The following is a 13,227-nucleotide window of genomic DNA, read 5'->3' as shown; positions in this document are numbered from 1 at the left end:
CTATAGTGCAATCCTCGATAGAAAACGATTTAAGGAAAGCTACCTACTGCTTGGCCTATTAGCTCATTGGCGCGCCAATTATAACCCCTGCCGCTGGCATCTACGGACGGTGATATTGTGGCTTAGCTGGCAAAGCTGAGGTTTGTAAAGCTTAGTAGTTGCATTGAACCTATATTTTGATGACAATATATGAGCGTGAGTGGGCCTATGAGACAGGGGTTACTTCCTGGATAGGATGCTAGGCGCCTATGCGTTTTATATAGTTGGGCTCAATATCCCCAGAAATATAGCAACTTAAATATTATCTTCAATACCTACTTGGGTGCCTTGTAGGGTTGACGGGTGCTTTAGCACTTATATAACAGAATGTCGGATACTTCGTCGCTCACGAGCACTGAATCAACAGCTGAAGATCTAGGGCCAGCACCGACGCATGATGAAGAGGCAGCGAACCAAGCTAGGCCTCTCCTCTCCGACGAGAAGAATGGGAGACCCCGATACGCTAAAACAGAGATACTATCCAAGTACATACCAGAGCTAAACCCGTCAGACCCACGAGCTATCACCCTCAGAGTCAAGATGGCCAAGAAAACAGCAATGCTGAAGATACAGTTGATAATCTCATCCCTGGTGGTTGCAGTGAGTACTGCTATGACCGTTTGGTCAGTAGTCACGCATAATCCGAATCATCGCGGCGTGGGCACGTATTTTTCTGGTAACTGCTCTAGAGCGAGCATGCTAAATAGTGTTATTCATGCTATAATGAATATTCTTTCCAGTCTACTACTCAGCTCTGGAAACTATTGTATGCAGTTACTTGTCTCGCCTAGTCGATATGAAATAGACAAGGCACATTCGAGGGGAATATCGCTAAGGATCGGCGTTCCCAACGTTACAAACCTGAGGCACATTTCTCGTGGCAGAATGGTTGGATGGTTATCTCTTGGCTTCACAGCAGCTCTTTTACATTTCGTGTAAGTCTCCCATTCACATAGCTAAATTGATTATAAGCTGCTAATGCTGCTAATGAAAATCGATAGTTGGAACTCGGTCATATTCACGTCATTACCTATAGTATCAATTCCACGTGCCTTAGCCACAGCTGATTTCCAAACGGCACCGGACAACTGGACCACCAGCGATCCCCTACCACAACGTTGGTGGTGGAATTTCCCATCTGGTGACAGATGGGGCACTGTGAAATACGACCTAGCGCCTGTTTATACCATGAAGACCAATGTGGCCAGTTTAACGCGGCTCGACCCGGTGGAATGTGTCAACGAGTACTTGAATCCGTTGAAATCCACAAGATCTGTTTTGGTTGTTGCTCATAATATGACAGCCGAACACAATAATGGTTCATCCCTCCTCGATGGGTGGGTGAGTGGATGGGACTACTGGGACGCTGGTAATTACTGGCTATGCTCCGCATATGACCCCGGAGAGTATTCAAAAGTATGCAGCTCAGAATGGGCTGATACGTTGGATGACGGTTGGGTAGTGGGGAAGTCTGCTGGATTTCCAAACATTCTTGTTGATCATTGTTTGGTTGGCGATGAGGGTAACAATGAGGAAAGATGCGGACTTCATTATAGTTTGCATATCATGATCATCGTTTGCATCTGCTCTTCGCTGCAATGCCTGCTCGTTCTCTGGACAAATATATACTTTCGCAGATATAGTCCATCTGGGGAAAGTGGAAGGCGTCGACGTGTTTTAATCACTATTGGAGACGCGATCACTGATTTTCTATACGAGCCCAGTACCGAAATTAACGAAGAACGCGAAGGCCAAACTGGCTCCAACACCGCAAAAGGAGATTTCTACCAACTTCGCCTAACGCAATGGAACGAATATCAGAGTTACTGGTTCACAGCCGTCAGTATTCGGACTTGGACTACAGCACTTATTATGTTAGTGTTTCTACAGTACATTTTAATATACCCTTGCAGTTTAAACTAATGGGAATCACTATCCAGGTTTAGTATTGGCCTAGCAGTGCCTTCCGGTCTCATTGGAGATTATATCAACAGGCTCAAAACTGAGGGTATGAATCTATCATTTTTCGATATATGGGGGTTGGGATTCGAAACCAATCCATCGATGATAGGCCACTCTTTCTGGAAATCACAGGGAGAGGGGGGTGTAGACCTTATCGGAAACGTCCTTGTTGCCAACTCTCCTCAGGTGATAGTGAGCTTCATATACCTCTTCTACAATTCTATCTTGACAAGGCAGCTGGTAGCAGACGAGTGGACACGCTTTACCCGCCCCGAGGGAAAGAAACCTCTCCGCGTGACCTCGCCTGTCGGCATGCAGAGGTCTTCATACTTCCTTTCTTTGCCTCTGAAATACTCTATCTTGCTTATGATAGGTTCTATTCTATTGCATTGGTTCATATCTCAGGGAATATTCGTTGTGCAGACTAGCTCGTTCGGTCCTGGAGCTAATGGCGAACGACATCCGGAATTCGATGTCTCTGCTAGAGGATATTCGGCATTAGGAGTTCTCTTGGCTATCATCCTGGGAGCGGTATTAGTGCTGGTTCTCGTGGTTAATAGTTTTGCTAGAAAGTTCCAGAGTGTTCCAGCTGGCTTTCAGCTAATGGGGATGAATAGTTCAGGTATTAGTCTAATGTGCCAGCGACCGGAAGAGGATTTTGACGCCCATCTTTTTCCTGTGAGGATCGGTGTCGTGTCTGAGGGTGAGAATAATGAGGAAGAAGTAACACATGTGAAAGAGAGTCGGATAGTTTTTTCAACTGCTATCGACCTTGAACAACCGAAGGAAGGATCATGGTATTTACAACCCACTTTAATAACAACAGGGAAACGGGCAAGACGCAGATTTTTCAGGTGGCAGAAGAAGGTATAATAATTATTAAGATGACTAGGTTAGGTTACCTCTTTTTGTATTATTATAAATGGGCAAAACGTATGATGGTTTTCCATTTTACTTTCAAGTTGCGAGTGAATGAGTCGTGATAATTCGAAATGAATAATATATATTAGGTAGGTATATATAAACGCTGGGACCTAGGATTCGACATTCGAATTGACTGACCAGAACGGGCTGACCTACTTGCGGCTCCTCATAGGGGTCGAACCCGAGACTTACGAAAAACTTCTCGAGGAATTATTTCTGGCTCTATTTCATGATCACTGAATTTCTACTCTATTTCGAGGGCGCTGTGCGCCTTTTAATAACTAATCCTAGTAGATCTACCCCTGAATCTACCCCTGAATCTACCCCTAGCCCATTTGTTCCTTGATAGTCCTGTCTTTAGCGTATTTAGGGGTACCAATTGATTAAGTAGATTTTAGACGAAGCAAAAGTTAGTATCAAAGATAGGTAATTAGCACTATGACATTTCTAATCTCTTGTCGTTTTCGTGAGAATCTGAGGTTGATTTTTCAGGGCCAATATGAATTACTCCCACTTGGCGCACTACGAAGTATGTCGGGATGACAGCAATACCCCATAGGGCAAAACTAACCCCCAAAGCTGATATTAGCTGTGAAAGAGTTAGTTGATGGTCATAGAGACATGGATTGATTGTGTATTGACATACTGGTGCTGAAGTTGAGCTAATGCCGCTCGAGATGCATTGTCCAGCTGACTCTGTAGCTCTTGCAACCGACATATATCTGACAATATCTTTGGGTTCCCTGGCTAGGAAGCTGATAATCCAGAAGCCAAAGTTATACGTGAGTGAGAAGTTGATTTGCCAGAAAATATATAATGCCCATCCTCTCCCAAATCCACCATCGTTCCAGTCCAAGGCTGGTTTATGGTGCGTATATTCGTTTTGTATGATGACCCCCCAAATCCAGCAACCACTAATGAGAATCATCATGGCTATATACCCATATCTAGCTCTCTTATTTAGACTGACTCTCGTCCAATCCAAGAAAGCACCGAATACGAGGGTTGTGATAACTTGGGCGATCGCGGACACAAGAGAAGCCAAAGCGCGAGAACGGACTGAGAAATATAGGGATAAGTAGGCACTAATATATGGGAGCTCCCATGTGACGTATACAAAGTAAGGCATACTATTAGACCCAAGGTCAGTATGGCATGAGGTACCTAGCCTATTGGATTTAGATATCGCCAAAACCTACATTAAGAGAAAGTCTCTTCGTAGCAGAACACGTGTCAGGGCCTTTAGCTCTTCAAGGTCTGATATCCTATCTAACAGGTGGACACGCGATCCATTTCTGCGGACGACCTTTTCGGGCGGGGTCAATAATAGGGAACACACCGGCCCCAAGCATTCTAAAACATAAGTTAGACACTTCGGTAACTGTCACGGGCACAGTCGGAACTAACGTAGAGCAACAAAGACGATATAGGTTATCCAGTCAAGTTTGCCCGTCGTCTTTCCTTGGTAGTTGAAGGCAAGGTTAATAATACCACCGAGTATAGAGCCGCTGTTGCGATAACTGAGCCAATAAGCCAGGTACCTGCCACGTTTTTCTGGCTCGGGATAGCTCAGCATAATGGTGCCTTCTGTTGCCCAGAAAATCCCTGCTGAGAGGCCGCAGACTGCCGAGCCTATGTATATGAACCATTCCGTACCGTAGCGATTATTCGTGTACAGAGCTGCCGAGTAGATCACATAACCAACTGTGCCGACTACTAAAGAGTTCCGCAAGCCGAATCGGTTGGCCATCATACTTCCAGTCAGGCACGTCAGCGTCATGACGGCGAATAGAATAGCATTTCCCGCCCTATATACTCCATTAGTCGAGGCCAATTCGTCCTTTTAAACCCTTACATGACGAGATACGGGGTCTGCTGCCCCCCAGCACCAACCGAGTTCATCGCATTCCATAATCCTGCCGTCACAAATGCCGAAATGCCAACAACTGTTGCGTTGAAAAAGACTCCATGATACCAAGAGTATTTTGGTGGGCTTACATCAACTTCTTCGCTGGGCGGTGATGCATCGGTAGGATCACACGTTGCTATATCGTCTGAAGACATACTATGCGATAAGTTGCCAGATATTAAGTAGAAATTCGTAGCTTTTGACTCTCTTCATAGATTAGGTACCTATAGCTGCTTATAGGTACGTCAATATTGGCCCCTCTCGGTCTAAAGATTACCTATTATACACAAGTTTTTAAGAATACAATGGTATCAGCCCCTCGATTGGAACAATTGCGTGCTTCGAATCGGCTTTTTTATTACTTTAATCGTGAGTTGCATTGTGCTCTGAACCTGGTTCCTGGGACGCTGCGTACGCATGTGGCAGTTCTCAACCATCTGATTAACCAATCATGAATAGCATGGCCACACACTCGCCTACTAAGGAGTAAAGCTAGTCAACCTTTATGGAATAATGCTGCAGAATAGATTGGCATGCTACACATTCGAGGGGTATGGCCTAATTTAAAGGTAAGCAGCCAATGAATAGGTCTGCCTAAGGGGAATTGCGGAGATGTATAAGTTGCGACATTCCAAATGTCATTGACGTCTTTTGAGCCCGTTCCGATTCGTGGAAGAAACAAAGATTTACACCTCACAATAACTGTGGGTTAATTTGGTCATCGCGAGACATACTTCTATATTAGTACAGGAGATCATGTTAGGTTGAAAGATTAATCCAGCTCGCTGTAATATAAGCGTGCTAGTCCAAGATGTCTGAACATGATCGTTTCGAAGCTTTCACATTCTCTGGCCAGCAAGAGACAGCCAGGTTTGGGTTGAACACCGACACATTATTCCCATTGGCACTGAAACCAGCCAAGGAGTGGGATCCCACATTAGAAGAGTCTATACTAGCCATAAAGAGACTATCAGAATCTGGCGAATTGTTCAATAAATTGAGGGAGCATGGCGGCGCGGTTCTCATTCGCGGGCTACCTATCAAGACGCCTCAAGAGTACAGTGACGTAGCTCATGCATTCGGGTTCCCGCCTCACGAAGAGGTTGGCCGACCGCCATTACGAACGGTGCTGGCTAAGAATATCAAAACAGCGAATGAAGGGTAAAGTCCAGAAGCCTTTGTTGTAATGACGTTGCTAACCTCTAAGAGTCCCGCGGAACTTCCTATCTGGCCTCATAATGAGTACGGCTGGTCGACGATAAACCCCTCGTGGTTAACATTTGCTTGTCTACAAGCACCCCAGTCTGGTATTTAATTGGAATATTCAACATCTTGTCTAACCCTACTATGATCTAACTTGCTTTTCAGGGGGCGAGACACCAATTATCTCTAGTCTTGGCCTGGCAGCCGCATTGAAGGAACGGGAACCTGAGTTTATCGAGAAGTTGCTTCAAAAAGGGGTTAAATACGTGTATAGATACGGGTTGGAGGACGTAAAATCGAACACAGGGACAAGTATCTTTGGCGCATACGGCCAGCATGTGAATCCAGGCGACGATAGGGAGGTTATTAGGCAGAAGATTGAAAATGAAGTCCGACGGCACAGTAACCACTTTCAATGGCATGACGATGGTTCATTGAGCGTGACGCATATCGTTCCCAGTAAGGTTCTCCACTTCATACGTCTAAAACTCGGAAACTGATGATGAGCATAGTTATTAGGAAGCATGAGGACACCGGCCTATCCACATGGTTTGGTAATGTTACGAGTGCATGGGGCCGAAATAAGTACCATGGAGCGACAGAACCTCCCTACCGAGGCGACGACGACTCATATCATCCGCCTCCCGAGTATGGGGATGGTACACCGATAGAGAAAGAGTATCTCGACTTAGCACTCTCACTGGCAGAATCTCTCCAGGTATTAATTGAATGGCAAGTTGGAGATATTGTCCTACTCGATGTATGCATGCCTGTCTTTTAGAATGCCTGCCTCAACCAGATCTCGACCATCTTACTAATGTGCCAATAGAACTATGCAGTAATGCATTCGCGTTCTCCGTGGACTGGCAAGAGAATAGTGCTAGCAGGCTTATGGGATGACAGTCGAGTGTGATGATTCTGATAGGAAGTACAGCGAATGTGTTATAGCTACCTACCTATCCAACTAGCGTTAACACCTCCGAGGTCTGTCTATCACAACTGTGAGCCGTAGTTAAATACATAAATAAACCACCGCCTATAAATGACGCAACTATTAGTGAGGTTTAAGAACTCTACTCCCTTCTCTGACAACATGTTGTGTTTTTCGCATCAGCCATCGACCCCGCTTGGCTCGTGCAGTCCCAGAACTCAAGGCTGCCAAATACCTGGTACGTAGGTAATCCGGAATAGGAGTTGATGCCTACAGGTAGGTACCTAACCTAGGTAATCATAGAACGCGTAACAGATCAATAGCATGGAATTGTTTCCAAGTCACATGCTAGATATGCAAGAAGGAATCAGCCAGTATTTTCACGAACGGAGCATCAAGAATAGGAGTTCCAATAATGACGGGACGCCACATTGGTACATGCCGTGAAAACTATAACAGGTACCTACCTGAATACAGACGAGGAAATCTCTAGGTGCACCTACAGTGGGTGGCACAGCAAACGGAACAGGTTGGAAGTTTTATCGACGGCTAGGGAGGCGCAGGCTGCCGTCCAAATGTCGATAGAGACTAAAGTGATCTATCAACTTGTCAACTTATGAAAAGCCGCCATTGACGGCCAGACGCCTTGCCAGTTAACACCGTTGGGTACGCACATTTTGAGCAAAACGAAGCCATATCATTGTTTTCTTCTTATTAAGTTATTATTTTCACTATTGCCGAGTCCTCCGATGCTTGGCTTCCCTCCGCACTAGAGCTCTACTTAGACAAGCACAACAAGCCGTGATGTCACGGGATAGCTTCATTCATCCCCGTACGGCAGAACTGCTGTTCTACCTTCCAGAGCTGAAGTTTGATCATGCCGATCACCCCCCAGATATCGCGCTTTCATGGGAGTGCTATGAGTTTTCCGCTAACATATTAGCCACTGCACTCTCGCAGAAATGCAGCCAAAGAAGTATTAAAGAATACCTCCAACGATTTCCTCGGGAGGAAGTTAGTAGGTCTCTGGAACATTACGTCAATGGCCCTCGTATCATGACCTATGCAGTTGACACTGGAAACACCGAGATCGTTCAGCTCCTTCATGAATATAACGGCAATGCCAATTCTGAAGACTTCGAAGATAATGTCCCGCTATTAGCATTTGCCATTATGCGTGCTACAAGAAATGGACACACCAGCTTGGAAATGGTCAAATTATTGCTATCGTACGGAGCAGACCCTCTAGCGATACCTAAAGAAATGTGGAAGAACTATGTCAAAACACCAATCGCGACGAAATACGACAGAGATAACATTTTGGATTCCGAGAGATGGTGTGTTGACGAGTACAGGCTTATACTAGCCAAGTCACTTGACCTGACGACTCGGTATTATCTCTGGAGGGCTAGTCGTCTCGGAAAACCCGCAAGGCGTATGCTCCAGATAACTGCAGCCTTGAAAATGACAGCACTCCTGAGATTGCCTTTCCGGATTATTGGCCAGGAGTTAACTGTGAAACTAGTTATAGATACAGTCTATACTCATATGGCACAAGACACCGAGAAGCCTCTTGTGGTAGCTTTTGCGGGTGCTTCTGGTCACGGAAAGACAGAACTCGCTACCCAGATGGGCTCTTTGCTGTCGATTCAGAATATTAACATTGATTGTACTCATATCAATTCTCACATGGCACTATTCGGTAGCACATTTGGCTACGAGAGCAATGCTAATGGCGCACCACTAAACAACTTCCTTGTGGATAACCAAGGAAAACGGTGCGTTGTGTTTTTAGACGAGTTTGACAAGACCGATTATGATACACGAAATGCACTACTCAAGGTCATGGATGATGGTACGCCTTTCCACAGTCGGATTTTCTTGGCATATGAATAACTTACATCTTACTAGGCACATATCGTGATCGTCGCGGGGAGTCCGATCATGCCGAATTAGATTGCCGAAGAGTTATTTGGATCCTAGCTACGAACTTGGGCAATGATGCCATCTCTCGATTCCATTCGCAATATCTTATTAAGTGTAGCAACGATGAAGATAGGGCGAATATATCGATTGAGCCCCTCCAAAACGAGCTCGAAGAACTCTACATGAGTCGGTTTTCGGTTAGTTTATGTTTGCTTTTATATATCTACACTAGAAAAATGTCTCGCATCATATCGTATTGACTATTTTATAGCCCGCGGTTACAGGCCGCATTGACGAAATCGCACCGTTCTTCCCCTTCGACAAGGGTGAGCAGGCTGTCGTCGCTCACAAATTCCTTCTCAAGTTTATAGATGAAGTTCGATGCCCTATCGACGAAGGAACCAACCGCTTGGTCGGCCACACGAATATCCGCGTAATTGAAGACGGGAAGGTTTGCGAGGAGATAGCTAGGAAGTGGTACAAGGAAAGGCTCGGGGCGCGGTCCATCTATAAGGGTGTTCGGACGTTAAGACGCAAGTTCATCTTGAAGTACGTCGACATGGATGGCCTTGTAAGTGATGGCGTGAATAAGGGAGATTGTGAACGATATGTAATACAACTGAATCCCACGGTGGAGGATCGCGAAGAGCTGTCCATCTCGCGAATAGGTCAGGAAGAGATAAGCACCCCTACAAAAGCATAGAACTATATATCTATCAATTATTCTTCTTGCCTTTCAGCCAATCGTTTTCTAACCCAGTAGAACCCAAGCCCAATGATCCATACAATGATAACTACAAGCGCCAACACGGGTGCGAAGAAGGCACCTCTAATTACCACAAACCCGCTAACTATTGCGAATATTACCGGAACCAGAACATATGGTTTATATGGCCGTCGCAGTCCTGGTTCGCGGAATCTAAGAACAATAGCGCCCAGAACAGTTAGGAAGAAGAAGGAATACTCGCCCAGCCCATTAAAAGTCAAGAGAGCACGGAAATTCCCAAGAAGGATGTATAAGGCCGAAAGGATGGTTGAAAGTAAGATGGCGTTGATGGGAGCATCCGATCGTGACGCACTAGGGGAGCTCTGCTCATCTTCCGTCCTGGGTTTTAATCCGATACGGCCGACGGAGGCGAAAATACGAGGAAACCAGTTCATGTTTGCCGCCGCGACCGCCATGCGACCAGCGACAAACGAATTACCAAGGAGGGAGCCGGCGACGACTAGGCAGATAAGAGCGGCGGCGGCAATGCCAAACCCTTGTCCAAGAATACGAGTGATAGCAGTCTATTCAATAATTTAGTGGACATCACGCCATATTAAAAAGATTGTACTTACCACAGCGACACTGTCTGTTGTCGAGACCACGTTCCATGGAAGTAATATGTAGTAGGCAGCATTCGCGGTTATGAAACAGAGTATTATCGTCGGGATGGCGCTATTAATTGCGAGTGGAAGTTGACGCGCTGGTGATCGAAGCTCGGCAGAGACATAAATTGCCTATGAAGTTATTTGAGCAATCCATCTAAACCAACATCGATAGAATAGAAACTCACCTTATCCCACCCAGAGTAAGCCCATAATGCCCCATATAACGCCGCAGAATAATGACCAAGAATCTCCCATTCACCGAGCTCATTCCAATCCGTCTTGCTCCCGTCGGGGTTAAGAACTTCTCTATTGCCAAACCAAGGCTTCTCGAACCAGTCTCGCCCTCCAATATCCCTTTCCGGGTCGGTGGTCTGAAGTATGACAACTACTATTCCAGCTATCACAATTCCTGCGATACTGATGAACTTCGTGACCACAAAGAAGTTATTGAGGCGAGTACTGGCTTTAGTACTGATAGAATTGGCGACACTAATGACGATCAGAATGAGAATAGAAAATAGCTTATGTTCAATTCTCCCGGCCTGATCAGTCACTCCCATCGCAGAGTAAATGCTCTCGACGAACACGATACTTAGAATGGCGAGGGTAGCCGGCATGACGGCTACAATCCATGTCCAGGCGGCGAGGAAACCGAAGACATCTCCGAATATATATTGAAGATACGGCTGCACTCCGCCTATGATATAGCTTAGCCGCTATATCTCATTTACGAATATACCAGACAAGTTATATATGAGATTAACTCACCTTCGCCAGGAATCGCTGTTCCCAGCTCTGCCATGGTCGAGGCGCCGGTCCACGCAAGCACGCCGCCAATTAACCAAACAACCAAGGCAGCGCCCGGGGATGGTACGTTGGTGTCTATAGATCCGGGGGAAGTAAATATACCGCTTCCGATAACAATACTGATAACTATGGCGAAAGCCTCGAGAGCGCCGAGGTTCTTAGTGAATGTGCCCGCATCCCGGGTCGGAGGCGGTGGCGGGGCATCACCATGTGTTGAGCCAGCATCCTGCTCATCTCTTTGGCCGGCAAGGAGAGGCCTGGAGACCCCGTCTTCGATTTCAGATGACGATGTCATTTTATTGAGGCTGACTGATATCTCAGATCGTTTATTCGAGCGTATCTTGAATAATTGTTGATGAGGGAATGTTGAAGCGGAGTTCAATCAATCACGCAATTCTCTTATTGAACGCGGGGCATTTACATAACTTAACCGTGCCCCCTTTTTTAGCCATTTGTTAGCTGTTAACACGTTATTGCTTCTCACTTAAGTCTCATCCCTGTTGACAAGATCAAGTTCTACATAGGTTAACCTAATGAGCTAACAATTCATAGAAGGTATCTTAGTTTGATATTTTCATTAACTGTTATATTTACCCTACTTGCAGCTAGAATTCGATTAACCACCTCCTTAGGAGGCATCTCGCAGTACAGGTCTTACTATTTTCACAATTATGAATATCCCACAATTTACAAGCATTACCCAAGTCGCAACCTAAAATACCACAAGTGTTTGTTCTATTGAAGACTCATACACAGGCAAGTGAACCAAAGTACAATAACTTTTTAACTACAAGAGCTTTTGTCAATGTCATCTTGGCTACTTCTCATGCTCGATCCTCCAGAATAGGTACTAATCTCCTTTTTTCGTTCCATTGAAAGCCAGGCGGTGGAACTACCTTGTCGCTGCTACCGCCGTGCTGAAACTCCAAAACGTCGTCCATAAGGGGATGCGCCAGAACCTCCTCGTCAGTCAAAGATTGTCTATATATGTAGTCATCCATGAGGCAGTAGGACATCCATAATTGAGAGGGCACATTTTTAGGCTTCTGGTATAGCCGGCGTCGGTGCTCCATATCAGGGATCCAGCGTTCCGCTCTCTGAAGGTCGCCGGAATGTCCCAACTCCTCGTCGGAAAGCAGGAAGTCATCCATGTACATGTCCTCTTCCGACTTCTCCTTCTTACCGCGTCCTCGCTTGGCTTTGGGTAGTTTCGGGGACGGCAGGCTTTGAATACCAGGGGACTTTTGCGGAAAGCTCTTAGGAACACCAAGAAGCCCACTCTGTTCCAGCCATGCAGATTCAGGATTCATTGAGGATATCTTCTTCTCAAGAGCCTTTGTCGCCAATGCTCTTGCTTTCGCATGAGACATAGCCCCTTTCTTCCTACGGTATCTCGTTTCAAATCTGGGCGATTTCTTCGGCGATCCTGGACCCGACGTGTGTCCTTGTTTGGGGCTCTTTAGTGTTAAGCTACCCAGTCTATGTTTATCCCGGGCGGCGCGCCGGGGCTGCTGCCGAACTGGCGCATCCATTTCACTTTTTTAATGCAATATCCGGAATAGGGCGTTGGACTTGCATTGATATGGTCGACTGGATTTTTCTGGATTGAAAAGTTTAAGTTCGGAATAGTTATGATAAATAATCTAGCGGTATAATACTACGAGACATTCACAAAGGCACTTGGCTATCATGCGTGGGATTGTCAAGAAACAAAGAAATTCTTATCAATTTCATATTCATTTCCTTGTCAGTAATAATCAGCCATACTGTATGGTTGTTTCGACGCAGAATCTTTGTCGGGGTACAATGAATAGTGTGTGCGGCCAGAAAACTAATCCGAATGGATGGATCTCGAATTGTTCTATTTACAGATTGGTTTGCTAGCCCTTCTACGCAGATCAAGTAGATGCTTTATGGGACACTTGTATGCCACTTACTACATATTCTAGGAAGGGGTATCTAGAGATCGCAATGAGATTTCTTCAAGAAAGTTAAGGCGAAAACTAGGCAAGATAGAAAAGATAAGTATATACATCTTGATCAATTGTACAAGCGAAATGTAAAGTATGTCCAGGGCAGACGAAGAGAACATAGATATGATACAGCAATAGTTCGTGGTATAATTTTAAAAGACTTGCCGGAAGTCTCTTCG

The 13,227-nt window shown here is 45.5% G+C and overlaps 6 protein-coding genes across 6 annotated transcripts; 3 read left to right on the top strand and 3 right to left on the bottom strand.

The window, feature by feature from the left end:
- Window positions 1-579: 579 nt before the first annotated feature.
- Window positions 580-2,874, top strand: F4813DRAFT_378961 (uncharacterized protein; the record flags this gene model as incomplete). Its single annotated transcript, XM_049245391.1, has 3 exons — window positions 580-974; window positions 1,041-1,913; window positions 1,980-2,874. 3 exons carry the CDS (start codon window positions 580-582, stop codon window positions 2,872-2,874), a joined length of 2,163 nt encoding a protein of 720 aa, XP_049102643.1.
- Window positions 2,875-3,145: 271 nt separating this feature from the next.
- On the bottom strand, window positions 3,146-5,346 carry F4813DRAFT_348024 (MFS general substrate transporter). The gene is made up of 5 exons (XM_049242021.1): window positions 4,781-5,346; window positions 4,333-4,733; window positions 4,125-4,278; window positions 3,572-4,055; window positions 3,146-3,514 (listed from the first exon to the last, which is right to left on the bottom strand). The coding sequence occupies exons 1-5, from the start codon at window positions 4,987-4,989 to the stop codon at window positions 3,362-3,364; spliced, it is 1,401 nt and encodes a 466-aa protein (XP_049102642.1). The 5' UTR covers window positions 4,990-5,346; the 3' UTR covers window positions 3,146-3,361.
- A 136-nt stretch (window positions 5,347-5,482) lies between these two features.
- On the top strand, window positions 5,483-7,361 carry F4813DRAFT_260817 (Clavaminate synthase-like protein). Its single transcript, XM_049240247.1, has 5 exons — window positions 5,483-5,995; window positions 6,044-6,141; window positions 6,203-6,496; window positions 6,550-6,797; window positions 6,867-7,361. Exons 1-5 carry the CDS (start codon window positions 5,646-5,648, stop codon window positions 6,948-6,950), a joined length of 1,074 nt encoding a protein of 357 aa, XP_049102641.1. The 5' UTR covers window positions 5,483-5,645; the 3' UTR covers window positions 6,951-7,361.
- Window positions 7,362-7,772: 411 nt separating this feature from the next.
- F4813DRAFT_386090 (P-loop containing nucleoside triphosphate hydrolase protein) lies at window positions 7,773-9,577 on the top strand (the record flags this gene model as incomplete). Its single annotated transcript, XM_049246367.1, has 4 exons — window positions 7,773-8,823; window positions 8,880-9,091; window positions 9,166-9,465; window positions 9,563-9,577. 4 exons carry the CDS (start codon window positions 7,773-7,775, stop codon window positions 9,575-9,577), a joined length of 1,578 nt encoding a protein of 525 aa, XP_049102640.1.
- A 37-nt stretch (window positions 9,578-9,614) lies between these two features.
- F4813DRAFT_386089 (amino acid transporter) lies at window positions 9,615-11,370 on the bottom strand (the record flags this gene model as incomplete). Its single annotated transcript, XM_049246366.1, has 4 exons — window positions 9,615-10,184; window positions 10,236-10,397; window positions 10,454-10,965; window positions 11,037-11,370. The coding sequence occupies 4 exons, from the start codon at window positions 11,368-11,370 to the stop codon at window positions 9,615-9,617; spliced, it is 1,578 nt and encodes a 525-aa protein (XP_049102639.1).
- A 55-nt stretch (window positions 11,371-11,425) lies between these two features.
- F4813DRAFT_348019 (uncharacterized protein) lies at window positions 11,426-12,749 on the bottom strand. Its single transcript, XM_049242020.1, has 2 exons — window positions 11,708-12,749; window positions 11,426-11,630 (listed from the first exon to the last, which is right to left on the bottom strand). The coding sequence occupies exon 1, from the start codon at window positions 12,605-12,607 to the stop codon at window positions 11,900-11,902; it is 708 nt and encodes a 235-aa protein (XP_049102638.1). The 5' UTR covers window positions 12,608-12,749; the 3' UTR covers window positions 11,426-11,630; window positions 11,708-11,899.
- Between the last annotated feature and the right edge of the window lie 478 nt (window positions 12,750-13,227).

Source organism: Daldinia decipiens (assembly GCF_022478715.1).
Source record: "Daldinia decipiens strain CBS 113046 unplaced genomic scaffold F4813scaffold_5, whole genome shotgun sequence".
Classification (NCBI taxonomy): Eukaryota; Fungi; Ascomycota; class Sordariomycetes; order Xylariales; family Hypoxylaceae; genus Daldinia; species Daldinia decipiens.
This window is presented reverse-complemented; position numbering and strand designations above follow the sequence as displayed.